The sequence below is a fragment of the Notothenia coriiceps genome, unplaced genomic scaffold, assembly GCF_000735185.1.
Source record: "Notothenia coriiceps isolate Sejong01 unplaced genomic scaffold, NC01 NC01_scaffold00000664, whole genome shotgun sequence".
Lineage (NCBI taxonomy): Eukaryota > Metazoa > Chordata > Actinopteri > Perciformes > Nototheniidae > Notothenia > Notothenia coriiceps.
The window spans coordinates 129,775-157,011 of NW_011333365.1; the positions used below are offsets into that span (position 1 = coordinate 129,775).

Here is a 27,237-nt window from a genome sequence, read left to right on the forward strand (position 1 = left end):
TCAGAAACAATGCGCAGAGTGTTTTGGGAGTAATATGCTCTGTGTTTACATTAGCAAGCATGCTAACACTCAGAGCTAACCATGGAGCTAACGCTGTAGGGTACTGGAGAGAATATGTGTAACGTAATGTCCTTGTGGTAAAGAGAAAGGTTTGAGTTCCATACTGTTTCAGAAATAATGCTTGAAGTGGTTGGGAGCATAATATGGCATTTAATCACTGCAGCGTTTAGCTGAGTTTCTCCCCGTAGAAAACGCTCTTAGCAGGGGAAAGCTGCGTGACGCTACAAAGGGGCGTGGCTAGCAGCAGCCTTTCCATTTAAAGCAGAATCAGCCTTTTTGACACAGGGCTGCAAAAGAGGGGTATGAGCAGTATGGGGCATGGCTACAATTGGGTGATCTGTTTGGTATTTTAAGCAAAGAACTTCACAGACATGTTTTGTATAGGTATGGCCCTACAATATATTTTTCAAATATAGCATAATAGGTCCACTTTAAACTGCATATAAACCAACCTGCACAAATTCTTGTTTATTCAACAATATGACTATATTCAATATACCTTACAAGATTAAAAGCATATGGGCTATTTTTATGCTTTAATTTATTTTGTTTATTTGTTCCCTTCCAATGTCAAGTGTTGATCTAAATCAGTGTAAACATCCCTTCTGCATTTAAGTATTTTCAAAATCAGTGAATGACAACATTCAGTGTTTCCCATACATTGATTTATTTGTGGCGGGCCGCCACAATTAAATATCGTCCGCCACAAATAGAATCAAATTCTGTGGGAAACACTGACATTAGATATAAACATTTGACTGAACATTTTATATAATGCTGATAATTGTTCATGATGCTTCCTGCTGCATGTGTGGCATTTTTTATTATTATTTTCATTATGTACATTAAAATAATCCAATGGATGATTAAAGGTAGGCAGCAGGATTGTGGTCATAAGTATAATCACCATTATTTAGGGTATTTGCCACAATAATAATTGATTTTTAGGGGGGAAATTATCTTAACTTTCACATTTAAATAAACAAAGCAGTGCTTGCACTTTTATGTTGTGTTACTTACTTGCTATCGAAATCTGTTTCAAAATAAGTTTGAATAAAAGTCCACTGGCTGAGAACTCTCCTACTCGGACTGCAGTGGCAACGATCAGGAACATTTTCTGTGAGCAGAGCATGCATTTATAATGTCAAGATCATAGTCAATCGTTTTTATTTAATTGTGAGAAGCAGAAATGTTGATTAACATTCATATGTAATAAGTTGGACAGCCCTAGGTTGGTCTGACACTCACTTACTCAGCCTAATTTTGTACATAGAGATCCAGTGTAACATCGACATTTTTGCAAAACAGAGAAGTTAAGGTTTGAATTGGCAATTTTATGAAAAACTATTATCCAGTGTTTAAAATGAATGATATGTTCCCTATCTATGAGAAGTTTAATATTACTGAAAATCCTTCTTTAGACTACAAATCAACCAGGTATGTCCAGATCTACCATTTGCACCCGTTATGTGGTTTATTTTTGCTTATATGTATTCATGAATGATTCCATCTGTTCTGTAGTCAGTGTGCTGTAAAATGTAATACATTCAAAGGAAGTGCATGTATATGCAGATGCTGCACATTTACATATATATTGCTGCTACTTACATGCAAAAAAAGGGAAGGAATATCTCGCGAACATCAGTGACTGTGCGTAGAAATAGATCACTCCACCTATCAGAGAGATGGAAGAGGAGCGGCAGCAGCAGCAGCAGCTTAACATGAGCTGAGGCTGGCTCATCTCCACATAGCGACAGATTGGCACCTACTGCTCCACAGAATGTGCTCTTCCTTCCTGTATTAATGAACCCAGGGAGCAAAATAATGAATGGAGGTATTTCAGAGCACCAGGTTTTGATAACATGTTAGAACTCCTGTTAGAATTAACCATTCATTTGCCCCATTCACTAAAGATTACAAGATGATAAAGACAAAGGCTGTTTTGACACAGTTGGAGAAGACACATTCTCTATTTTATGGCCACAACTACTTATTATTGTCAGTATTTATCAATCTGCCAGATTATTTTCGCAATTATTTGGTAGAAAATGTTGACAAATACCCATAAACCGATGTTGTACAATTAACAGTTTGAAAAACCAGAAATATTCATTTTAAAATAACCTAAAACTGAATTTGCTGCCAAAGAGGATCTTTTTTACCCAATAGCTAAAGATGTATTTTCTGTCATCATTTCATTACTTTGTATTCAGCGCAAGTTTTTTAAATATTATTTCTATTCCATCGTTCTAGATGAATCTGTAAACACCCTTTTATCTCGCACTGCGCATTAGAAATCTCTGCATGTCTTAATTCCCTTTTGAATGTGAACAAACGTAGACTGTAGACAGCAGAGCAGACAATGAGTGAGTGAATCAATATGCTGCACAGCTGTCGAGAGCAGCTTTGACCTTTGGTTACTAAGGACGACAACCGCTTCACAGTAACGTGTCATTTAGCTTCCTTCCTTCAGCTTTTGACCTTTAATTCTGAGGTGCCTTTATGAAGTGGTGACTGAGCAACTGTGTAGCATCAGCAGCTATCTGCCAAGTTGTTTTGTCCTTATCTGTTTTCCTCATCTGAGCTTGATAGATAAAAAAATGTCAGGAAGTGCTTGTTTTTGGCTCTTCAGTTGGTCGCTTTCAATAAGGCATATGCAAACACATTTCTATTTACTTATGTTTGTATCCACTGTTTTTTTTATTTTTTTGGCGTACAAGATTTTGAGGATTTACCAATGTTGTCAGACATTAGCATATCTCTTAAGCTTTTTCCACATTATATTCCGCTACCTTTAGAAGAGTGCTGCCCAAGGCCTTTTCTTAGCACTCTGCCTTTTATGTGCAGCCACTTCAAATAACAATTTCAAAGAAATAGATCAAAAACCAAATAGATTATTAAAAGAAATGGGGCGATGTTGATTATACAATGGTGGTTAGAGTAGTTTTGATTAAATACGGGAATAAAGGGCTCCACAGCGCACTGCCAATGTTTGTTTTTTTACATTCGTTAAAGAGAGCGCTCTTTTAAGATAAAAAAAACAACATTGTCTTATTTTGGCCTTAACCTGCTAAGCGGGCAACATCTTGCAAGAAACAGCGGCTGAGGGCTTCTTAACATTGAACAAACTATGAATGTCAAGTCTAACGCCGAGCCTCTGAATTAGCACTAAGCGAAAGAGTGCTAACGCACTTAGCACATAACATCGGATCTGCACAAAGATTCCACGGATTCCTTTGGTATAAGTATCATCACTGAGCGACCAAAACTCGCGGCAGCTAAAGCAAAACCGGACAACACACAACTTAGCTTTACGGAGCCAAAAGGGCAAATATGTCTAACCGTTGCTGTTTTCTTATCAAAAGTTGTGTTCAATGGCATTAAAACGATAAAAACGCTGCTGAAGGTTAATCCAATGTGTCTGTGTCACTTTGAAATGATTACTGATAATCCATCATCATATTTATGGCTATAACCTAGTTTTCAGTTTTCAGAGCGTAACATAGCTTTCGGTTTGGGCAAGCTGCGTGCGCATCACTCTCATTCCTCAATGGTAACGTGTAGGTGGATTTAGGAACGTCCCCTCTATTATATTGGCTCTAACGGTTCAAAAGAGGTGTCATTCACCAAAATCGACCAATAGGTTCCAGAGATATGGCAAATCCACCCAAATGACCCCAGAGGTGGGTTTTTTTTTCTAAACCTCTCTAAAAAGGTAAAATGTCACTTGTTTTGCATCAATCTTGATACAGGGTACTTATTATATGTTACAGTTTGGATTCCTAAAGCTTTTAGTCTACTATCCCATCATTCAAGGGCGGTTTTCACTATAAGTAATGTTTTTTTTTGGACGGACACTATNTGTGCCGGAGACGATAGGTTGGGACGTGTCACGTCGGCCGGATGTCGCCTAGGACGTAGTAGGAGCGAAAATTCTGAATCTGCTTTTTAGCAGCCCCTTTTCTTTCTTTTTTTTTTAGTTGTTTTGTTTTCTGACACTTTGTGAGTTCTCTGACACACCGGGGACACATATTTATGTATAANACAACACACAGAGCGCGCGCTATGCATGGGAACGCCTTGTGGGGTTTCCCGACATGTCGTTTCAGTCAATTAAAGGGTGTTTCATGTTGTCGTTGCTGTGAACCTTCTTAATACCTTGGAAAATGCCGTTTAATACTTTTTAATAGCCTTAATTTTCACTAAATTGATTTATCAACTTTTAATACTTTTTAAGACCCCGCGGACACCCTGAAGAATAAAACACGGAGGACGGAGATCTCTTTTTCTCCCCCTCTCCTGAGAGCCCAGCAGCTGATCTCAAAGCACGCTCCCCTCTCCTGCAGGGGGGCGTGGCCAGCTGCAGCTCATTTGCATTAAAGCTACGTCACAGAATCAGCCCCTGCAAAAACAGGGCTGGAAAGAGCAAATAGAGCGAAATGAGGCATGGCTAAAATGCAGGATCTGTTTGGTATTTTGAAAAAAGAAAACTATATTTATATAGGTATGGCCCTACAATATATTGTTCAAATATAGCATGATAGGTCCACTTTAAGTGTTTACGGCTAGAACGGTGCCATTATATGTATTATATATAACAACTTTACTCTAAGTGCCTCCTGCAGACATCCTGCTGAATACACAGACACACAGCTGTGAGAGGATTCAGCTAGACGACTGTGTACAGAGACGATAGGTTGGGACGTGTCACGTGTGCCGGAGACGACAGGTTGGGACGTGTCACGTGTGCCGGAGACGACAGGTTGGGACGTGTCACGTGTGCCGGATGTCGTCAATGACGAAATAGGAGCCAATATTCTGGATCTGCTCGTTTGCCCCCCTGTTTTTTTTATTTTTTAGAGAGATGTGGGTACGGAGGACAAGAGAGAGGGTTTTGTTTTCTGACACTTTGTGAGACACACCGGGGACACATATTTATGTAAAAAAGACATCAAAAAGTGCATTTTGCATAATAGGTCCCCTTTAAGATTGACAATAATTACGTTGACACTTCTTGTGCCTTAGAGCTCGAAGCATGTTTGTCGATCTGATGATCTCTAATTAGATTTCTCTGCCACTGTGGAAAATGAGCCATCAATTAGTGCTGTGATAAAAGGGGCCGATTTGACTCCTGTCAAGCACCTGCTGCCTTTCAGACTTTTAGTTGGAACATTCCATGTCAGACCGAAGGGAAGAAACGTTGAAAAGTAGGTGTGCTGACATTTTTGATGCCCGGCCTTTTCACTTCTTATTTCAACCTGTAATATTTAGTATATCCATTCCTTAGTGATAATAACAATTCTTATCTTTAAAAATAAAACTTCTTCTTTGGAGAGCATCGTCCAATATAAAGAGACCAAAGAGATTAGGGATGCCAAGAGAACCAAAACATTGGTAACAAGTAAAAGTGAACGTATTCTTTGTTCTACAGTATTGTAGGATCGACGGTTACCGCAAAAGGGCTCAAGAATAACTGCGTCCCATCGTAAAAGACATTCAGTAAACTCATTAGTGACTGGGAAAATACGTTTTTCCCCCTATTAACGCAACAGATGCAGCCACCGTGAATTTCCCCTCCGAGGCGAATACGTTGTGAGTCTCTCCCCAGCCTCCTGTTTCCTGACAGGGTGTCACCATGAGATGGCACTTCTCTCACAAAAACACAAAACCTAAACTGAATAATATTACACATTACATTTAAGTTTTTTACTTGAGGACAAATTGAGGTACTTTGTTCTACTTTTAGTTTGACTCCAAAAGATCTAAGAGGGAAATGTTGTACTTCTTACTACACTACATGACATATTACATATTTTAAAGGGTTTTGGTCGTGATGCTATTTACTTGGTTTATAATACATTAAAATAGGTTAAGCTACCCATTCGAAAGTGAATATTAAGCCCCTTCTTTTCTTCGTTGAAACCGCTAAGTGTTGAACAAATACACTGATAAAATTCTCTTGTAAGTACGTTGGTAGTGTGTATAAGCTACATCTTGTCTGCTCAACTGCCACGCTCAAGCCCATCTCTCTCAGTGCTTATTAGTCATGCAGCTTCTCGCTGTCCAGAGACACAACCTTTCAACCCCATTTCTAATTTTCCAATCAGCCAATGCCATAAACTGTAATTGCAGTGTCAGGCTGTTGACTTTCTTTCAAGTCTAGACCCACTGATTGGAGCAAGAAGGACATGGCAGTCAAAATTCCACCCCCTCACACCACAAAAGTGAAACAAACGACTCCATTCTCCTTCCTTTTCGAGCTAGAAAGTCTGAGGCACAATGCGATATCAGAGAGCTCAAAATGACATTTTGGCTTTCCAGGCGGGTACATAAAACTGCCGCAGGCTACAGCAACAATGGGCTGCTCTGTCATAAATAAAAGGCCTTCAATACATACATTGGTTGAAGTCTGATTGGTGTCTTGACAAGAAGACTGTACTGTATCTGATATCACTGCTGCTGTAAATGCAAGATATTTGTCCTTTTGGTTGTTACTGCCTGCATCTCAGGGTGTGAGATTACACATTTCTGAAGTGAACATTCACTTGGGATCTTAAGAGGAGTCTTGATAAATGGCAGAGAGGTAGGAGTAAGAGAAATGGCAGAGGGTTTCAGACTGACTCAACTTTTAATGATAATTTCTGAGGACAAACAGGCAACACAATGTAGACAAATAACGATTTAAAGGTACAATAATAGGAACTTTATCTGTTGTCAGGCGCTGTAATTCGATTTCACCAGGTGGGTTGATTTAGCGAAGATAAAGAAAATCAGCTGTCATCCTCGGGCTGTACTGGATAGCTTTTACATTGGTAGCTTCTATTGAGGTTTTCAAATCCTGCTTCGATCGTCTGAAGTCCTATTCTGTGGATTTATTGCTGAAAAGAAAGAATATTTTCATCACGGTCAGATTTGCCTCTTTTCATGTGTGCCAAGCGGAAAAACAAACCTTGCAGTGAAAAGGTTGTTTGTAGATTGAAGCAGAAAACTTTGTTAGAAAAGAACATGATGTTAATTTTCTAAATGACATCTATCTTTCTTTTAAAAAAATTTGACCTTTGGACTTTACAATGCTTGAGTCAGCCACCTCCTGATTCTAATTCTAAAGAACTATCATACTAATAATTATGTTGTAGCATAGTCTTTATTTGCAACTGTGAAATACTGGGTTTAATCAGATGAGTAGACATGAAGAAAAATGCAAACAACACAAAATGCATCTGCTGATTTTATGTACATTTAGAATGGAGCTATTCAGTGCAGTTCTGTCAGTTCTGTCAGTCTATAAAAGTGATGCTTACAGCTCTTGTTTTGTTGTTTTGTTTGTTTCTAAAGCATCAGTGTGAACCTAAACCAGACAAAAACAAATAGGCAACAACGAATCGTGTCCTTTATTCAGAAACAAATCAAACAAACTACAGGTGTGATAATCCGTCTCAAAGGAAAAAACAGTGAAGCAGCGTCTTATAGAAGTCTATTATCTGTATAAATAGCAGTTTGAGGCTCAATCTAGCTCTAGTAGTTGCTAGAGAGATATCAACAGCCTATTCGCTGAATGTGTTGCAATACAGATTTAAAGAATTCCACATTATTGCAATCAGAGCAGCTAATCTGTGTTATTCAATTAAAAAACGCCATTCATCAGCTTAGTAACTTGGGGCTGATACAATGCCTCCAGTGCAGACATCTGTTGTCTCCAGATTAGAGGGTATATTCCTCCTTCAGAGCGCCGGCATTCCTGAAGCCAGAAGCTCACTTGAAACTGCATCAAACACCGAGAAGTCGTCTTATCTCACAATCTCACACTTGAACTAAAGACCAATTTCAGCAGCTAGTGCATCCACACTTATAGGGACAGTTTTTAGCCTGGCAAGTCATCAGTGCTACTCCCACAGCAGGGTTGTAGCTCACTAGCGCTCCCTGTCTGTCATTAGCTGAGGAGTCAGAGTTGCTAAAAACAGCTTTCTAGTTCTCCTTGGGGAGCAGGTGGGTATAATAATGAAAATGTGTAAATGGTGTCTTTAAATAAACATTAAAAGTGGCAGTGTGTGCCTCTATCCCAGTGTGTACAGGCACACTGCAGGAAACTGCGGGATACAGATGTTTCAGTGAAGCGGCCAGATTGTGAGATCATCACTCGTCTGCTGGGAGGAGGAAAAAGTGACAGCAACAGATACCAAAACACTGGAGGGTACTCCATTCACGCGCTGCTGCTTGATCTACTCTCTACTTCACACACAAATACACAAACACACTGAAGGCGGAGAGCAGGAAGGGGTTAGCCATGGAGCCTTGCTGGGAAGGACATCTCATAGTAAATTAATGAATAAACAGACGGAATGTTTATATTCTACGTGTATATAAACTACTTGAAGAGCAGACCCAATAGGATGTAGTTAATTATGATTATTGTTGCCCAAAATGAAATAATTTGAAGCAGCTTTTTGTCAAAAATTGGAATCTAATCTTATTTTTTTTTGTCATATTTTGGGGTGTTAGTGTTTATATAAATGAAAAAAAAAGAGTTAGCTTAGGCCTTGTAACTAATTCACCAGCACTTACAATGGTATGACTTGCTGGAAGTGAATATATCTGCACTTTCCTTGTTGTTCTGTTTGAATCTCAAGGATTTTTGCACTTATTTCAAATCATTATTTGAAAAAGCCAAATTAAATGTATTGTAATGAATGCATGTTGGCTGTGAGAAAAGTGATTTTACTGACAATTATTAAATGCAGTTACTGTTTAAAAGCTTTGCACAGCATTTTTATTCAACATGCAGATGATGGATAATAACACTTACCTCCATGAGAACTAAACAGGGTTTAAAATTATTTAATGATCATGAGAATGAAGTCAAATGTCAACAAAAACAAGTCAAGGAATCGAAGCCTAGTCAGAGAGTATAAGTATTGTTACAATGAAGTAATGAAGTACTTCACACTATATTTCTGCTGAGCTTCTTTTTAAACAAGTTAATGCCTGGATTCAATGTTTCACTGCACAGAATATTTTCATTACCACATCTATATGTTTTTGTCTGAAGTGGAGACAAAACAATGACCTCCTGTACTTTTGGATATTTCTAGCTTTACAAAATAATTCATCTGTGCAGATGGAGTGGGCGGCTGGACGAAAGCCCTCAGAATCCACTTTTCCTACCATAATACAGAATCTATTCTAGGGAGACGAGAAAAAGAATAAGAGAGCGGAAGGTTGTCGCATTGCCTTGAGAATAACCCGAAAATTATTAGATTTAGATGAGAGTGACTGCGCTGTTACAAAGTGAACACGCCGAGCTCTCCAAGAGCTGCTATTGGCCGGGATTATCTACCACATCAAAAGCCCTGCTCCTCTAAGTGAGAGCTTTAAACAGCCTCAGTGACAGTAATGCATGTGTAGGAACAAAAAAGGTTTCATGTGGTTTTAACAAGGACCCGAGAGTAACATGGCTGCTGTGATTTAAAGGTTATTTAACCTGACTGTGGGGGAAAGTACATGTTGGTCTTTGAAGCAAACAGAGAGAAAGGTGAGAACTGTCTGTGCTGTTCACTCAATTTAAGACTTTTAAAGACAATATCCTACATTTTTGTAGGATATTAAATGAAACTTAACAATTGAATGTAACTGTTGAAGGATGATGGAAAGCAAAAGGGACAAAACAGGCCTATAACCTTTAAGTATAGGGCATGATTTTATGCAATTTATATGAATCATTTGTCTTATGATTTCCAGCTGTATATCATAATAATTCTTAGTAATACAATGAATTAGTTAACATGAGCTGGACACAGATTAACGGCAAAAACAATGGATAATCGAATAAATAACACAATTAAGTATTTTTTGTCTAAACACCTGCAGGAACAGTTGAGTTTGCTTTGCTAGATTAACTCTCTGCCTTTATCACAGCTCTGATAGCACAGCAAACGATCATTGAACAGTAGTGTTCCTATTAGGGATGGGGATCATTCATCGAATATTCTAAATTATTCAGGTTTATTCGCGTTTATGTCCAAATCCATCAGATCTAGCTAGTTCTAGCTAATGATATGGCTGCTGCCCCTCCGTACACGGAGATCACGCAGACTCAAACCTCATCTTATGCCCAAATACGCTCCGCAGTTACCCCATTGCAAGGTTCCGGCGCTAACAGTTCACGAGCTATACCCGCAACCTCCGTTCCAGCTGAGAGGGTCTTTTCTACAGCTGGCCTGATTGTGAATCGCCTCCGCACCCGCCTCTCCCCTGACATGCTCATATTCTTAAACAAGAATGAGTATTGAATAGCTGCATTCTGTGCATAGACCCTATTTTGACACCAGTATAGCGGTATGTGACTTAAATTGTGAAAAAAAACAAAAACATGCTTAACTTTATTTGTGTAGTGCTGTATTCACAAAAGCAACTGTAATCGTAGGCGGGCGTGTAACTTCCAAGATGGTGATTGTTGAGTATGAGGAACGTCCAGCATTCCCCACTCAACTTTTTGACAATTATGACTTATGAGTGCATCATCCGGCAACTGATAGTGCACTGCATTTTGCCATACTTCCCATTGGGTTGAACTCGAGCACTCAAAACAGCAAACATAGGTGCAGAAGTATGCAATATGAGACACAGTTAAAATGTTCACAGTTTAGCAAGACATTGCATCATAAAGCCATATTTTGAGTCCCAACAGGAAGTAAAGCTTTTCAAGCATCACAACTGATGAGTTGGTTTGGATCTATTTTAGGTTAAAAAAAAAAGGGGTCTTCAGTAGTCATAGATTAGTCGTTAAGAACCAAAATACTTTTCCGCTTCTGAAAGCTGCATGTTCCTCCTTCCTAAAAATACACCCAGAACTAGTGAACACCTGCACGCTGACAGGCAGATGACACGGTTTGTGGCTGGCATCAGAAGAGAGACTCACCGCTGCTGCGACTCTTGCGGTTGGCCTTCCCTCCCGTCAGCAACATCTTCAAGCTGTTCCTAAACATGACTGCAGCAGATGCCCTGGACTACACTACAGAAAGATCTGTTGGGAAAAGATAAGACAGTCAACATTAATATTTCATCGACTGTCTACTGTGAGATAAAACTGATATTAGTTACAATAGAATTCCGTTGTTAAAGACTTTATTAGAGATATTAGATACAAGAAGACTACGCACAAGACAAGAAATAACCAATTTATTAGAAACTTCTTCCTACCAAAGAAAAAGCATAATGTTTGGTTGATCATTTCATTGTCAATCTACTCTATATATAAAAGATTAAAGGACATCAAAACCTTGAATAAAATAAAAATGTATTAATCAGTTCATTTAATTTCTTTGAATTCTGATATTAATCTAGGATATTTGAAGTTGTCAAAAATAATTGATGCAGTGTATTGTTTTACAAGTGTTGGCTTTAACAATGTATCTGGTGACATATTGCAACTTATAAAAGTGAGGTGAAAATATGCTAAATATACTTAAAAAGGTCAAGGCCATAATATCCAATAAAAAAGAACAGAAGTTTGGCGCAGATAACACAAACTATGTACTGTACCGTATCATCAAAGTACAGGCAGTGGAGGATGGGGTTCCAGTACAAAGAAGCCGTGACAATGCTGACAGATAAGAGCACCTTAAACCATAACATTGTCTTTATTTCCTGCCTGCAGCTTGTTCTATCCCGCTAATTCCCCCCCACCCCCCTCCCCCCACGCAGGCACATATATCTCTGCTGTGAGTAGTAAAAAGCATGGCAGCAGATGTTCTCCATTAGATTGGAGTGACTCAGCAAAGCCCCACAGACAAGCTCCAGCTGAGAAGCTAGCTCTGGACCCAAACAATTAAAGAAAAAAAACCCTCAAAGACGAAGACATGGAAAAGCTCTCCAAAATCCCTCCTCCCCACCCTCGCCCTCGCCCAACCCCTGCTTAACTAATGTTTTTCGCAATCCCCTCATGACCTTGAGTGGGGGTCTAAAAGGCTTCCAGGATCAGAACAACTACTCAAACTACAAGAGACACTGGGGAGATGGCAATGACCATGATGCAACACATGATATTATAGTCAGATGGGATGAAACTGAGACATTAAACATTTATCTTTGGTTTTAATGATTCATTGGTGTCTTCTTAACAAGAAGTGTCCTGAGCATTTTAGGTAGAAATTAGCCCAAATAGACAAATGGTATCTCCACAATACACTAGTAGGGGTAGGCCAAGTAGACTTTAACTTGAGTCCCAAATTTGGTGACTTAAGACAAAACTGGGCAAATGTAAAGACTTAAAAAAGACAAACTGACTTGGAATTTAACGTCACTGTCGGGCGACTTCGTTTGGCCTTGAAATGGCGCACATCAATTATTTTCCCTTCATTTCTGAATCAACTACATTTAACACTATTCATTACCAGCAAGCAAACACTTACATTTCCCAAACATGCTTTGATTGAACTAATCGGACAGCCACCAATAAAGTTGCAGGAGAGAACCATGAAGAACCAACATTTAAGTATCTGAGCGCCAGTTGTATAAAATCATACTGTAGATCATTTTGTTGTGTTAAAATTCAAAAAAAGTGAAAAGAACTGGCCGACCCTCAAAAGAAACAATGCAATCAGTCAACAAAATGAAAAGCAGTATCTAAAACAGGCTGGTTAAAATTGTTGAACAGTGCAATAGGACTGAAAACTCAAAAGACTTGGGACTAGCAAATCAATGACTTGGTCTCACCGCTAGGCTTAAGACATGAAATGTAGGTTTCACTTATCCTAAATTGATAAAACTCCCCCAACACCTCAACAACCTTTTTAACACGAGTGGGTCTCTGACGGTCCGTTTATAGAATGAAGTTGTCCAGACAGTAAATCTCAAAAAGATTGCAGTCCTGGTTGACGATTTGGAGTTTAGTTAAAAAAAAAAAAAAACTGAAAGAGAAGTCAATTTTGATATGACAAATGTGAAAATTGAGGTGGAGCTACTGTAGCCTCCAAACAGAGAGCAGACCCAGCCTCAGATCACTTCATTTTGGGAGATGATTCCAGCTGTGTTTGTTGTTTTTGAGAGAAGCAGAGTGGTGATATCCTAACAATTTCCCAATCACTGATCATTTAGATATTCCTCTTAATATGTTAGTATTCTTTTTTAGTGTAGCATGCACACTTTTCAGAGAATGTACTCATTTGTATAGTCATAAATTATTTCCTAATATTACTATTTTCTTCCCAATGTGACTGTGACACCCTTTTAACACAAAATGTATTTCTTTTTTTGGGTATGAGCGGCAATGTGCACCTAAAGACACATTTGACAGCAGTTACTCTAGCACTTCTTTCCCTAGTCAATAGGTGTGTCAGCAAATGTCCATAACAAAGCAATGTAATTTAAGGTTATGACAATTTTTTTTTTTTCTTTGGATGTATCCAGTCCACTTTGTATCACTAGGGCTTATTATTCCACAGCTCATAAAAAACACGTCTCAACTCCTCTGATTTAGAGGGATCACGGACATTAAATATGAATCTTTTTGACCTAGTTGACAAGCAGTGTCGTGTCACCCAGACATTGTGACAGGTTCCCCTAAATAAGAAATGAGCCCTGATGTGAACCATTGGGTCCACAAGGAAAGGCTGACATTTCTCTCTGTAACTATTGGCTCAGATCCTGATGCAGTTGTAGTAAAGAGCACCCTGAGAGTATTCCACAGGGCTGTCTATACATCTGATAACAGCAACTGATATGATTGTTTGAGTTAACGGATGTTTCAGGCAAATATACCCTCAAAACAAAAACAGCTCTAATTTAAGGGATGTAATTGTGAGTGCTACATGTCACAAAGGAAAGAAAATGTAATAATGTCTAATCACTGAACAAAGCAGCATCAAGGCCGCTTCTCTCTCGTTAACCATGTGCTGATGGAATATCATGCAAATGCTAAACGTTCATTTCCACCGGGATGCTAATGTTGAATTAAATACTCCATTATATGTTCAAAGCGAATGATTGAAATACAATTGCAAGAACATTGAAGAGAAAAAACTATCTACACTTATAAATATACTGTGTCTGATTTTCTTAAATCAGTTTGTATGTGATGTTAAAGAAAGGGAGTGTTGGGCTAAATATGTTAGAATTTTCTAACCGGCCAAAGCAAGAGCAGCAGTCAACAATGCTTTGCATTCATTTTTTCTGTGGTGTGAATATGTGCAAGCTTTGTTTTATACCGAGACTGAGGGACTCTTTTACTACCTGTAGACTGAGCTAGGTTTAGTCTTGTTTATATTCATTAAGAAATCCTTAAAGAGCAGTTGTGGACAGGGTTTTATTTGTAATTTATCTATTTTACTTAATCAGTTACACCTTGTCAAAATGATGTTGATTCTATTTGTTATCTGCAAAGCCAAGCAAGAGTATCAATTAATACATTTGACCCATCAATCTACTTGTATGCTGCTTGGCTTTCCTCTGATAGAAGGGCCTCAAAATCCCACGTTTGCTTGTTGACAGTGATCATATGACACTGGAATAAATAATTAACAGTAAGAATCAATCGCTTGATGTTTCTTTAACTTGATATGGACATCATAGTAGAATAAGCGTGAAAATAGCCTTTAATTTGCAACAGCTTATGAAGCTTTCAAAGCTGAACTTATTGAGTTTTCCTTGTTATACAGTGATATGATGGGCTGATATGATATAAAACCACGCAAGCCCTTCCCTCTGTCTGAAATTAAATCATTGGTATGAATCATGTGTCTTCCAATGACAAGATGTAGACAGCGGTGAGAGAGTGTAAGGTGACAACGGGTCAGATCTATTTGGCATGCTAATCTCCAGAGATACAGCCCCAGCGACGCAGGGCCAGCTACGTGAGTATCCGTGCTACTCACCGCAACTTCACCTCAGCATAAAATAGGAGCACAGAGCAGCTTATTATGTCTGGTCTGGTTAGCTCACAGGCCAGAAGGAATTCTGTGATTATAATACTAAATCATAATCTTAAAAACTCATGACTCAGTAGGTGCATATTGTAGCTGCATGTCAGCTCTCCGTAGAGCGGCTGAAAGGACTTGAAATACAGAGGATTTTACAGTCGAGACCGATAAATCTGCTTCTATATGTATAGCATTGAGCTAACCAGGCGAGGCTGTAGTGGTTTAATAACTGCCAGAGCAGAAAATAGGGAGGGCTTTTTCAGTCGGTTTCTAGAGGAGGCAATCAATGTAGGAAATCTTAGAGGACAGGATACTGAGTAGGCAAGTAAGCACAGACTCGCAGGTCGCCATAGAGAGACGGGCACTAAAATGTACCTGCGTACAAGCAGTGCTTCATCTGAGGGTGTAAGCATACACATCTCTCATTCCCACTCTCTCTGACCCTGTGTACCAACCTTTGTGAAGGGAAGCCAAGAAGCAGCATGCTCTCATTGATAATGTGCGTAAGCGGATGCAGCCCTTCTCAGGCTCTTCTACAGCTCGGGCATAATGCTCCTCCAGTGTGTTAAAAACCACTTAGAGGCACATTCAGCGGCCCTGCATGATGAGACACTTTCATCTGCTCTGGTCACCCGAAAGCACACTTGTTTGTTCTGATGAAAAATGAAACAGCCACAGCTTGGTTCATTTCTAAGCATCACTGAGGCTGAATTAAAAGAAATACTCCACGCTCCAAATGACTATTTGTGTTTCAATTACTCACCCAGGGTTACCTTGAATCCTAGTTATTCTCGCATGCAATTTTCACTGAAAACATACTATTTAAAACTTGGACTTATATAGCTGTGCTAGCGTGTGACTGTTTGTACAGAAGTGTTTTGAACAGGAAAGCTTCACTGAAAATGAATCTCTTTGTGAAGTAGTATGCATACAGTACGACTGGATGAGTGAAATTGAAAATGTAAATAAATTAAAATAAACATTTGATATGGTTTTCTGTTGTAGGAAGTTGGCTACCATTTATTTCAAATCATCAGGTTTTTCTTCTCTTTTGGTCTGTTTTTTTACCATAGAGGCATGCATAAAAAATAAAGGTTACTCGGGGTGAGTTATTCATATGGTTATTTTGTGGGAAATGTATTACTTTAACACTTCGAAAATATTCCTTTTTAGCCCTGACAGATACTGTACCTTTGTGAAAGGCTATAAAACTACATTAAATAACTAGCTTTATTAAATATGTAGGTTTAGCTTTAAGCCTTGCTTTAAGAATTGCTGCTTTGTCATCGCATTATATGGAGCATATTAGAGGATTAGCTTGTAAGTCTCCACATACTGAATCCCTCTTGTAGAATGAAGTTAACTTTTAATCACTAAGCCCTATCTTCATTTTAAAATATAAAATAAATCCATCTGGCGGCAGACACAGACGTGTCCCTCTGAGTCCGAGTCTGGTCTGAGGACCAACGTGACCCTCCATTAATCCCAAAGCTTATTTGCAATCAATAAAGTATCCTTTAATGGGGCCAGCGATGGCAAAGGCCAGGATTGCAGGGCGTCCAATAGGATTTATCTCATGTTACCCCTGGCCTCTAAATGAAAACTCATCTGAGAGGAAGCCACACAGACACAATCAAAGAATTAGAGAGGACGCTTTCCCCTGGGAGTGCTATTACTGTGATTACCTTTCACAAGGAAGTTACAGCAGACGGAGGGTTTTAATAGAGATGGAGGCACTAGGGACATTTTTCAGAGCCTGCCAATCAAATTTAGTCTTTCAGACAGGATATTTCTGAATACGATTCATTTCATTTAGCTAAAATGTATAATAAGTAAATAAACACTGACTCTAGTGAAGAGGGCTACTATAAAAAACTGCAATCTACCTGTCATTGTATTGAATTGTATATCTATATTGGTAGTGTGAACCTAATCATTTGAATTACTTGAGGGGTCCTATTAGTTAAAAAATGTTTCCCAATTGTTTGATTTCTTTTTTTAACCCTTTGAGAATCAAGGTATCATGGCGGCTGTGGTTCAGGAGGTAGATGGTCGTATACTTCTGGCATGTTGACTGCAGGGGACAGGGATCGTACCTCGGACCCCTGCAGTGAGTCAATATGTCAGATGTCCTTGGGCAAGATTCTGCACCCTAAATTAAATTGTCAGCTAAATGTAATGTATCACATTGCCGTGTTTGGTATTTGCATTATGTTAAGAATATAATAGAAATCTGTGTTAAAATGTGTGATTGAGGCTCACCCGTGATAGAAATACAGCTACATTTTCGCTGTTACGAGATTGAAAATCCCCCAGCAGCCACTGCACAATGAAGCATCAACTGTTGTGAGAACGACAAATGGACCTAGCCCTGAGGGACACACGTTTCTTAGAGCAATTATAGTTGAATCCGGCGGTCTGACTGGAAAACATGAATGTCAGACCCTAATCAAATAACAACAGTGCCAGGGGAAGCTTGAAACTGCTGTATAATTGAAGCTGAGTCATCCCTGATCCATTGATTTCCTCCACTTGTTCAGATACACTGTTGCTTTCAGGGTTCAGGGAGGAAGAGTGAGGTGAGGAGATAGTGGCAGTTGGACCTCATTAAAATAAAAACCAGCTGCAGAGGTTCACAGCAGAGGAAATATTCTCACTCAAAAACAGGACCCTTGCTTGAGGCTTGTTTTGTAGAAGCCTCCTCTGGCAGTAGACACCCTGCAGCATCAGACGGGGATAAATCACACGCCCATCCACAGTTTGAGGATGGCCAGCGGAGTTCCATAAATCACACTGATATCAATAAGGGGAAGTGTCAGGGCCGTGGCTCACAAGGTGAGAGCTGCATAGGGCGATGCAGGAACCACTTAAGGTCGCTGGTAACAAAGTTTCACTCCAGCCCCGTGATAGATTATTTATAAAACTAGATTAATGCCCCCGCACTCATTGCTTTGCAGGGGAAGGTGGTGATATCTGTATCACGACGCACCTTATATGGGTACGATCCGTCAAAGATGCGACAGGTTTGGATCCCAGGGTGGCCAAGATTGCTATCTTACAGCTCATCAGCCTTTTATTATAAATTCTACATGGAACACAAGGTATATTAAAATCACCCTCTAAGAGTAGTGTCACATGCCAAAATATAAAAGCTTAATTTGTCCAGGAATGGGAACGGCTTCAACTATAATGTCTTATTCTGTATTAATTTGATTCTTTTGACATTTTGAGAGCTATGTGAAAGGCGACATCAACTTCCAACAATAGGACCCCATTTAAAAGCATTGTTTTATTTCATTAATATTCCTACACAGGAGAACTTAAATGATTAGTCACTTTGTATAAAAGGAAATCAGGGCGCTAAAATACTGCGATACCCATGAGCCGAAGGGCCTTTGCTTAAAACCATTTGTTTTTTGCAAATGAGATTAAAACACAATGCCAGAGTTAATGAGTACCTGTAAAATTGACAGAATTGCAGCCCTTTAAGCACAGCAATTTGATGGTTATTCACCAAAATACAACCAAGTTATATTGTATGTTGTGCAACTCAACAGGGTTGAATACTGCTCAGATTGTGTGTACCGAATCCAATTGAAAACCAGTAACTTATCTACTCTCAATCACATGAGCTGTAATTTAGTCACAATGGAAGAACACTATCTGCAACCGTAGGGCTTAAGAGATGTGACAGGTTTCCAAGAGTGCAATCAGATAGAACATTTCCATTTCTTGGCTGTAAGCTTGGCTAACCAGTTTATGTGACCGTGCAAGTTACAGGGCCAACAATGTAAAGGTCTTAGCAGAAATGTCTTTCTTGCTGGCTCCTAAAGTCTACACTGCTTAGGCAAAGTTTGGCTTGAAGTGTTTGTTCTTCAAGTCACCGACACGGCCCACATACAGCCAAGTGAATTATAATGTGCTTTGGTTGTCATCTCCCTGTGGGGAAACAGAAGTCCTCCTAAACAGGCCAACTGGCACACATTTCCTTCCCCAAATATATGCCCAGTTTAAAGCTCTTTCTCTCACCCTCTCTTTTTCAGAACTACTCTAAAGAAGCGACTGAAATAGCGTGTCAACCTTTATCAGAGTCAAAGGGATCCAAACCAAGGAAGGCATAATTTTATTTATTTTCCCTCGTTTCTTTTAATGGGTTTCTTGCAGTACCAAATATTGAATTGAAATACTGTGAGCCATGTAGGCAGGTGAAAAAAAAAAGTAAATGACGAGAGAAATAAATGCATTTACTCAGAGCATGAATGACCACAGTTTTTGAAAGTTCAATTGCGTGTCTTCTTGGTAATCTTTTCACTGGAAGACATTGCGGAATTCGGCATTTGTCAGTGGTTAATGAATGTCTCCCCTGCAGTCACCAAAGTGACAACAGCAGCAGCTCGGATCTGATTTGAATATGTTGTGAATGTGCCACTTTGATGCTGCCTCGCTCTTGTTTGGTTGCTGCTGTGAAAAATAACACAAAGGTTTTCGTATGAGCAGCAGTCAGTGTAAAACCTTTCCAAGCTTCGCCACAGAGCTGGTAGAAAGAAACGGAGATACTGGAGGAGGAAGTAGCTGCTCAGCATATTCCCAGCGTTCTTGAAAGATGACCATTTTAAAAAAGCTAGGTGATGATGTGAAAGGTAAAACTCTGTGTTTTATATTGCATAGGGATAGGGATGGTTTGATGACAGGTCGGACTGCTGCTTCTCTCCACTCCCCTTCTCCAATCTTCCCATGCAGAGACCTCACTGCTACACCTGCTGGTCATTTGGAAGTGCTGCTGCACCATCTGCACTGACAGTCTGAGCAGCGGTGCCAGGAGTTGTATTAATGGAATGATAAATAAAAGCCTAATCTAAATAATAGCCTTTCATCGCTGTGGCTGACATATGACACAGACACGCCCATCACCGAGGCTGTAGAATACATAGAACATTTTGTTTTGCATAAATCCTCTCAGAGGCTCCCATTGGTATGCCTCTCGCTCCCCGATCCCTATCATACATATAGAGCAGAGCTCCAGGAAGAAGAATGGTCCAATGGTTGACAGGCAGCTTAAAGGGGCAGATAGAGTCATGACATGAAGAGAGAAGGTCATTCTGCAGAAGGACACTAACGCAGGTAATTGACATTGGCAGAGGTGCATATTTGCATCGAGATGGAGGCGTTTAAAAATGAGCCGGTGTCTCTTGCTGGGCAGGCGCTGAAATTAAATTATTGGAATGAAATAGGCTGAGTTCCTGTTTCATCTTCTGGTCTTATATTCACTTCAGTAGGATTGACTTTTCTAGTGTACTGTGACATTTGATGGAGTCTCATATTTGATGAGCTGTCATCACACTTCATGAGACAACAAGGTTACGGGGTAAACAAATAATGATTTATATGAAGTTAAGTTTAAAATAGAGCTACAATGAATTTTTTTCAACCTAACATGGTTGTTGATCAAGGTGAATTTCCATGATCTGGATAATTGTGAATATCCTCACTTTTTTTCAAACAAAAAAGGATGGTCATAAAAAAAGGTTTCTGTAAATCCCCACCCCCTTCTTTCCCACGGAACCGTTAGAGGCAGATGGCCATCACCTCCTGCATGAGGTTTCTTCCTGTTTTTCCTGTCCACTGTCACACTGTTTGCTCATGGGGGAATGGTATTTCTGGTCTCTTTAAATGTAAAAGTAAGGTCAGGATCTGTTCTTTAATTTATTAAAATATTATTATTTGGGGCAGACGGGTGCTGTAGGGGTTTTCACCCACCAGAGTAGAGACCCTGGATTATTTTGTTGTGTTTGCTGTACCCCTAGAATGTGTTGACTAGAAGACACGGCTAACTCCATCATGGCTGGATTACAAACAGGGCAAAGCAGGCATATGTCCCCCGGCTCAGGAACTTAAAGGGCCCCTTAAGCTCCGGTCATGCTGTGTCAAATGGTTAGGGCTAATTAAGCTGCACAACTAAACACAATATCAATACAACCTAAGCTGGATCCTGTTAAATTACCTTATCATTTAGCTTTGCCTTAAAATCCAGGTTTAAGATCTTCATTACTTCTGTTTTGCTTGTTGCCTATTTCATTTAATCTAATTTGAATGAAGCATGCCTAACATGTTGTTGAATTGCATCCAATAATCCTAAATGCATCCAGTGTGATTGAGAGTAGTCAAAGAAAAGAAAGAAAAAAAAAGTGGTGTGAATACTTTTTTGTCATAACTCCTCATAACATCCACACACATCTGGTCCTGGCTCAGCTGTCACATGGATCCAGTGTCAGCCTGAAGCTGATCCAAACAGAATTGTAACCGCCAGTCATTCCCTCTGTGCCGTCAGTTCTGCCTGCCTACCATAACTTAGCCCTCAGATGATCCCTAAATTGGGTTGATTTGGCCACTTCAAGTGAATCGCTAAATAACCAAATAGCACATGCTCCCATTCATTCTTATTTCTCACCCATGTGTGCGTACCAGTTCAGTTCATTTTCTTAAACTACTACTACTATTACCACAGAACACTTAGCCGGAGGCCTGTTGAGGTCTTGTAGTAACTTTGTATCTCTGAGAAGCAGAGCCAGATTGACTGTTGGACTTCCTGCCTGGGGCAGTTGTGTATCAAGAAGCTGAGTGGTGGATAGGCTTAGCATGGCTTCTAAGTGGTGTTAGGCCGAGGGGATGCTACTGGTTTGGTTTCCTTCATGACCGGGCAAGAGTTACAAAAGTCCTCATTTGAAAATAAATTCAACCTGTGTGGGACCATTTCCAAACATCTGTAAAGATAATTGCAGCTAAAGTTAGTTGTATTCAAAGCTTCATAAAACATAGATAAGTGCTATATAAATGATGTTGCGCTGCACTGATGCAACTCGTCTGCAGTAGGTTTCAACTATAAATGCACATAGGGTAACAGTGAAAACCCTTTTGAAAAAATGGTTTGTCATGACAAAAGACAAGCAAAGATTGTATGTCCTGTCTCATTCACATCTTGCCTCTTTCTCTTGGTATTACACTTTCCATTCACTACTGTGTTAGACCACCAGTACAAAAATACTCTATTGTGACTGCCATTTAGGTAAAGGTGAAGAAACATTACACCGAGGGTCCAATGTCTTTTCAAGAGATTATGTTTTGATGCTTTCTATTTATGACATTTACAGATAGGGCCGGTGACGTCAAGAAACAACCCACAAGGAATCCATGAACACAGCATACCCCAAAGGTAGAGAGTCATCAGACATTCAGAGGGTGGGTATGGTTTCAAAACCGCAGGACACGAACAGAACAGATCAATAAGGTAATACCATCCATCCACACAGGCTGAGTTAAAGATAGATGGAGGCTAAGGTATGTCAAAAGGTTACCTATAATGACAGTTGGTGCGGAGCAAATGAGTTTCTGCCCTCAATGTGGGCTCATAAACAAGACAGAAAAAAAGGTCCATTTGTCAAAGTGATCGTGAGCAACTTCCTCGGTTCTGTTCATGTCTGGGGAAATAAGTGTGTGAATAGCATGCGTAAGGATTTAAGCATGGTTTCAAATAGGCAGAGGCACACAGACTGAAAATGGAGATGATTCTGTTTCCTTATACATTATGGATTGCTTCAGTCCTGTATTACCACGTGTACCTTCATCGTGTTGAAATTCACTCTGTGAAGAACTTCATTGTCCACTGTGAATTAGCAGCACCTCTTATCTCCCTCATCTCATCCTCAATTTGTGTCTGTGATGTGTATGCCTTTCGACAGTCAATGAATAAATATGACGGTAAAATAGACAACGCTGACAGCTTCCGGGAATGTGCTGTTCTCCAGTTTTTTTTTCTAATCAGTTTTACTTGCGTAAAGCAAAAAATTATTTTGGTCTACAACCAACTTAAGATTTGTTGCTAAAAATAGGTTGTTTCATTCTTGTTTTGTGACAAGTACATTTGCAGCTTAAGAAACATACTTTTCCTCTCCGCCAGATTCCAGACTCAATATTAATTTCAGAGCTGGCGATACAACACTGCCACGAAAAGAGCACATTAGTGTGCCTCACAAGGTCAATGATACCTTCAGGGTTGCTATTTGTGACTCTGAATCTGGATCTGAGAAGACGGTACAAAGGATAGAAGGGAGCGTGGGCAGGCGAAGGAGAGAAAACGTCTTAAATTACTTGCTCTTCCAGTTCAGCCCACCACCACATTGCTGTCAGGCTGGACTGACGTTTGATTGAAAGCACAGACTGGAGCCCGGAAAACGGAAACCCAATTAGCACGTTAGCTGGTTGCTGACCTCTGATGGTGATTTGATGACCACCAATAAATGTCTGTTTGATTCCAGCCATCTCACCAGGTGTCCATCATGTGGCTCGAGGCACAGAGGGATAGAGCTTCACTTTACAGCAGGGGTGGGGAACCTTTTTCCTCTCAAGGGCCATTTCAATTTTTACAACATCCTTCGAGGGCCGTACAAATTATTGAACTCAACGTCTGCTTAAAAAACTCAAATCACAGCCCATTCATTTCGCGTTTCTTTCATGCTGTGCAAAGAAAAAGCAACCTCTTAATCCAGATATTTGACCATGACCCGCGCATTCATGCACCGTGGCATGACCACCAAAACAGAAAGATATGGACACAAGATGTGTGCGAAAATGAACTCCTTTAAACTTACGTCCTGAAATGACCATTATTCTGTCTCATAGGATGTGAGAGCCATGATACATGAAAATGAGTTCCTGTTTAGATCACGAAGATGAAAAATGAGGTTCATGTTCTGGGACTCATGAGATGAGATGAAAATGAGTTCATTGTTCTGGACTCTGAAGGATGAAAATGAGGTTCATTATATAGAACTCATGAAGATAATTGAGATCCATGTTTCTAGACAACGAAGATGAAAATGAGATCATTCCTTATGGACTCTTGAAAATGAGATCATGTTCTAGACTCATGAAGGATTTAATGTCATGTTCTAGACCACGAAGATGAATGAGTTCATTCGTTATATTATATATGATAATGGGCTGGAGACATATCGGATACTTTTTTTGTAATCTTTATCTTCCGATTTTCGATTGCAATCGTCTAATATCTGTTAATACGGTCGATCTTATCGGAGTTGCTTAAGGAATTTATTATAACGGGTGTCTTTTTGAAAAGTCAAGTGTGTGCGAGGCGGCGCGGCTGTCCCTCGAGGAGGATTTGTGACTTGCCGGGCAAGATTGTGACAAGTGGTCCCAGGGTAAGCCACGGTGACACGAGCCTGCGCGTCAATTATAATTGCTTGCGTGGGCATCCTCATTGAACGACTTCGCAATTTTCGATCTGGTAGTAGAGCTCGGTCGTCTCGGAAGTAATATGGTAGTACTCGTCTCGGCTGTTCCGTCCTTCTGGCTCGTTGTGTCGAGGTGAAGTAATGTATTATATATTATATATTTTTTTCTTGTTGTACGCCAGTAGCTACCGTGTATTGTCGAGTGCGGCGTCTATGAAGCCGGTCTGGGGTGGGTATGGGTTTTTATAAAATAACGTCTAGTGGTACTTAGTGTGTTTGCTGGCTACTTAAGTTTTGGCCGCTTAAAGCGCTTTCATGGTCAACGTAGTGACCGCTCACACACATTTTGACGGAGGCGGGGGCAGCGTGTGTCTGCCCTTCTCTCTCTGACCGTAGGCTAACTTTTCTGGTTTTATGTCTGGTATCTGCGTAAAAAAAACAGCAAAACTTACAATCTTTGCTCAACCCGCTGGTGATTCTCGACGCTCTATTAACAATCGTTATAGTGTACTGCAAAGGGAAAGCAGTTGAGCGTGAGTCTCCTCTTGCAGCGGCAATTACGGACACCTTTGTTGGACGGGAGGTGCAATGGAAAGAAACGTCTTTGCTACGAACGGAATGTTTATTGGAAACTTACACTGGTAGTGTCGTTTTTATAAGAGGGGGTAAGCCTACCTTCACCCTACAGAAATTCGAAAACGATCCAGGGCGTGGTTACAACACAAAAAGAGAACAGTCAGAGAATTAATCTAAAAGGGCCGTGAACTAACTAAAACATGCGAACGTAAGCCCCAATTCGTCTGACTTTCGCTATCCAGGAAAATGACAGTTAGTCATTTGAGGACTTAATTGACCGTCCCCCGTTCTCTCCTGCCCTCGTTTTGGACAAACAGATAAAACTGCTCGACATAAAAACAAAAATTACTTACTAAGCGCTGGCGCGCTGCATGACCCGTTGAGACTAAATACCCGTGGGCCCCAACTGCAGTAGACTTGTCCTGTAGCCGCGAAGGTTCGGTCACTCGCACGCTTCAGGCAAATGGGTCCACCATTTGTTGTGGCAAGTACCCCTTACGTGCAACGCAGGTTTACCAACCTTCTATTTCCTCCTTTCCTGTTGTTATGACTATCATGTACACTCCATTTCACCACAGCGGTTACATTGGTCAATTTTGAGCTTCACCGCTACTCTAGAATTTTAAATACCTTTCCAGAATTTTATCCGAATTTTCCATATGTAAACTGAGTCCTAGGACGTATGGGCATTTCGTCCCACCCTTGGCGGCCGGAGGCGGTCATATGCGGGGGCTCTGGATAAACTGCCGGGAGCTCATTAATATTGTTAGGCGTTTTTTTTTCTTTAAGTTCTTTAGATTCTGGCGTTTTTTAATTTGTTCGTAAAAAGATCAAAAGGACCGGTTCCAGTCCCAGAACCCTTGTGTTGTGCTCGGATTGCACAGAGGTGCCATTAAGGCAGACTGTCCTCACTCAGTTGCTCTCGTGGTCTTGCGCCGAGGCCGGGCCCTGAGTGTAACGTTATGGGTATTCCTGACATGTGTACGGCGTCAAAAACGCACGACACAGAAATAAACTTTCGGGTCCGGCAGGACAGATGATAGTATGTCAGATTGCAACAACAATAATCGTGCACGATCGATCATTGCTTTTTTCGAAGAATATTCTTCGAAAAAAGAGGTTGGTCACTCCATTTCCGTCTAGAAATATACTGTTAATATCAATCATCTTTTTATTCTCTTATTTCATTTCTCCATATGTTATGATTATACTGGCATTTTTTTTCAACAAATAATTATTGGTCTTATGTCAAATTTTCCCTCACTAAACATTTTATGGTATTTTCTTTTTTTAGACGAAATGTCAAGACCAAGTTATACCCACAACTCTCTACATGTCATGGTATTCTAGAGGAAGTTACAACGAGGTTTCACCGTGGTCTACCTACGAAAATTGAAGTTTGTAAATTTTTTTTTGAAGGACCACCACGTACGGCGGGTTTGGGGGATTTTCTGCAATCTAGGCGGGAGGGGTGAATTTAGTACAGGTGTCCTATACTTTANGTAAAAACAACAAAAGGACATCATACAGCAAAAATTACAGGGATTACAATTTACATATCTATCCACATGTACAGGTACCAACAGCATCTGATTGTGTAGCATCCAACCGAGCTTTAAAAACATGTAGTGGTACCAGATTGGTAATTTTCCATTCTTTTTGCTGACTGTTCCAAGTTAGTGGAGAAAAGCTTTCTTCCCTAAGACAGTCCTAGCACTTGGCACATTTAATAAAACCACAGCATGCGATCTTAGGCAAACAACGAGAAGATGCTCTTCTCGTTGTTTAATAATAATGCCGTTTTTCTTTTGTTAGGCTGCTGGTTGTTTTGTCAAGCTTTCAAACATTACCCATCCTCCAACCAACCCAACCCTCTTTTTGTCAATCACCAACCATTGAAATAGACTACACAAAAGGGAGGTAACTTAAGTTGTTGTCAGGGCAATTCAATTGAAGACTAAGTATATTTCTATAAACACAACTCATATTATGAGCAAATATTTTGTAAAACCGCAATGCAGCAAAGTATGGTATAATATGGTAAATACATATCTGTTTTCAATTCAACAGTAGAAATAAGAAAATGACCAAGAAAAGGTTTGGCTTTCATTTGTTTGGCACAAGATGGTAGAGCATACATGGCGAATAACGGACGTTTCCCTGTATTATTATCTCAAAGTACAATCGACCAAAGATACATGAAACTTAGCCGTATTTCAGGTAGATATTTAGCCTTCATTCCAGCCTCCCTTCCTTCACACTGTCTGCTATCTTCTGTTCCTTTCACAGCTAAACCTGGCGGCCGTGTCAGGTGTCAGTACTTTCCTGCAGCGGACAAGGTGCTTTTTGTGGACGACTATGCAGTGGGATGCAGGAAGGACCTGAATGGCATCCTGCTCCTGGACACAGCTCTGCAGCCTCCTGTGGCAAAGCCGGAGGAC

At 40.0% G+C, this 27,237-nt stretch overlaps 1 protein-coding gene across 7 annotated transcripts in view; it reads right to left on the minus strand.

Annotated features, from left to right (window-relative positions):
• tanc2b (tetratricopeptide repeat, ankyrin repeat and coiled-coil containing 2b) overlaps window positions 1-27,237 on the minus strand; it is a 170,345-nt gene that overhangs the window by 108,664 nt on the left and 34,444 nt on the right. For all 7 annotated transcript variants that reach the window (XM_010783447.1, XM_010783439.1, XM_010783426.1 and 4 more), the window contains exon 3: window positions 10,976-11,080. In XM_010783447.1, coding sequence (XP_010781749.1) covers window positions 10,976-11,042 — 67 coding nt within the window. In that variant the 5' untranslated portion in view covers window positions 11,043-11,080. The remainder of the gene's footprint in view (window positions 1-10,975; window positions 11,081-27,237) is intronic.